Source organism: Panthera pardus, unplaced genomic scaffold (assembly GCF_024362965.1).
Source record: "Panthera pardus isolate Hobbes unplaced genomic scaffold, ASM2436296v1 HiC_scaffold_17, whole genome shotgun sequence".
NCBI lineage: Eukaryota > Metazoa > Chordata > Mammalia > Carnivora > Felidae > Panthera > Panthera pardus.
In genome coordinates this window covers 108,349,925-108,352,303 of record NW_026526732.1, presented here as the reverse complement: position 1 = coordinate 108,352,303, position 2,379 = coordinate 108,349,925, and the positions used below count along the sequence as shown (strand labels likewise).

General features: G+C 42.7%; 1 protein-coding gene across 1 annotated transcript; it reads right to left on the bottom strand.

Annotated features, from left to right (window-relative positions):
- LOC109259453 (putative olfactory receptor 2B8) lies at positions 1–1,000 on the bottom strand. The gene has a single exon (XM_019437102.2). The coding sequence runs from the start codon at positions 998–1,000 to the stop codon at positions 68–70; it is 933 nt and encodes a 310-aa protein (XP_019292647.2). The 3' UTR covers positions 1–67.
- Positions 1,001–2,379: the final 1,379 nt, after the last annotated feature.

The window sequence follows — 2,379 nt, the reverse complement described above, 5'->3', positions numbered from 1 at the left end:
CACATGAAGGACACAAAATCTTAAAGCCTCTGACATTTGAGCCTCCATCAAAGGCTCTTCCCCCCAGTCATATGGAGCCCCGATGGAACACCTTCTCCATTGCGCCCATCACATCCTTGTTCCGCAAGGTATATATGACAGGGTTGACCATGGGGGTGACGATGGTGTAGAAGAGAGAAATGAACTTGCCCTGATCCCGGGAATGGTTGTTGCTGGGCTGCAGGTAAGCATAGATGGCTGTGCCATAGAACAGGGAGACCACGGTGAGGTGGGACCCACATGTCCCAAACACTTTCCTCTGTCCTGCGGCTGACTTTATTCTTAACACTGCCCTGACGATCCGACCATAGGAGAATGTGATTAATGCCACAGGTATGAAAAGAAAGATCATACTGAAAAATAAGATCTCAGACTCATACACAGTGGTGTCAACACAGGCAAGCTTGAGCAATGGGGGGACCTCACAAAAGAAGTGCTCTATTTTATTCTTCCCACAAAGTGGTACAAGAAAGATGAGCACCGTCTCCAATGAGGAGTTGGCAAAACCAGTGAACCACGACGCAGAAGCCATCAGGGCACAGAGACGGGGGTGCATGATCACTGTGTAGTGCAGGGGCCTGCAGACGGCTGCATAGCGGTCAAATGCCATCACCCCTAACAGAATGCATTCTGTGCATCCCAACCATAGAGAGATGAAGAGCTGAGCTACACAGCCAGCGAAGGAGATAGACTTGTCTGTTCCCCTGAGATGGACCAGCAGCTGAGGAACAGTGCTGGTCGTGTAACACAGGTCCAGAAAGCTTAGGTTGGAGAGGAAAAAGTACATGGGAGTCTGCAGGTGTGGGTCCAGGCAGGACAACGCAATGATGGTTGTGTTTCCCAGGAGGGTGAGCAGATAGAAGATCAGAAGAACCACAAAGAGGACTCGCTCCAGCTGAGGCCGGTCAGAGAAACCCAGCAGGATAAAGCCAGCGAAAGAACTTCCATTTTTCGGGTCCATCCTTTCTTACCACGTGTTTCCTGTCAAGACCAAGTATTTAGCAATTTTTAAAGAAATGTTCTAAAAAATAAAAAGGAGGCAGGGGGTGGATTTATCATGTTAAAAGACATAGCCAGAGAATTTTATCACTAACTATTTGAATAAATGGTGTACTCATTGGAATTGCCATAGCTCACACCAATTTAGTTCCACATTATCAAAAAAGTAAATCATTAATATTTCATATAAGAAAAATCAAATAATGAACCTTGTGCTTGTGTCAGTCATAGGTATAAAAGTTCTCTCAATCTGATCATAATAGGACTGAAACTACCATGAAAATGTAGCTACATCTTAGAGAAAATGGGGATCAATGAAAAAGAGAGAGAACAATCAGAAAGAATAGGAAAGAGAGGGGCGCCTGGGTGGCGCAGTCGGTTAAGCGTCCGACTTCAGCCAGGTCACGATCTCGCGGTCCGTGAGTTCGAGCCCCGCGTCGGGCTCTGGGCTGATGGCTCGGAGCCTGGAGCCTGTTTCCGATTCTGTGTCTCCCTCTCTCTCTGCCCCTCCCCCGTTCATGCTCTGTCTCTCTCTGTCCCAAAAATAAATAAAAAAAAAAAAAAAAAAAAAAAGGAAAGAGATGCATACAGAGGGAGAGTCATTATTTTAAATATGTATCTCATAATTCCACACTAGATTTGCACACACCTCACATGCAGTACTTTATAATACAACATAATGTCCAAATGCATCCAGATACAGGAATTGAGGACCTGCAATATACTTATACAAAGAAATTCAACTACATTCAAAATACCAGTACTAGATCTGCATATAAACACACATTGGGGTTTTTTCCCCTATGGCAATAAAATAAACAACCAGAGAGAACCAGAAAATAGCACCATTCAATTACAGTGCTTAACTTTTGTCCTAAAGATGCTTAACATTAGCATACCAATTAATAAAACTCCAAAATTTCAGTGGCTGTACAGAGTCTGTTGGAATCAGAACTCCAAAATCCAGTGCCCAACATTTTCCTCTTCCTCCTTCAGATTTCTGTTTCACACATTACACCAACTAGACTGTAAAATTCCTGAAAGATGTAGGATTATTCAGTATCAACATTCTAATCAGAATAAACTTTTAAAAGTTATCCAACCATATAATTTTGACAGACTGTAATGCTTTGCCTCACTTCCTATGATAAAATAAGTAGATAGATACACACACGGATATAAGGACAGAAACATTCTCAAAAGCAATGACAGATCAAAGCACTATAATGCAACACTTAATGTATACAGGAAAGGCATAAACGAAACGTTATTTTGGGATTATACACGATCTCAGATGTTCGTCCATATTAGGTTAATTGTCACCTTTCTGGAAGCTACCTC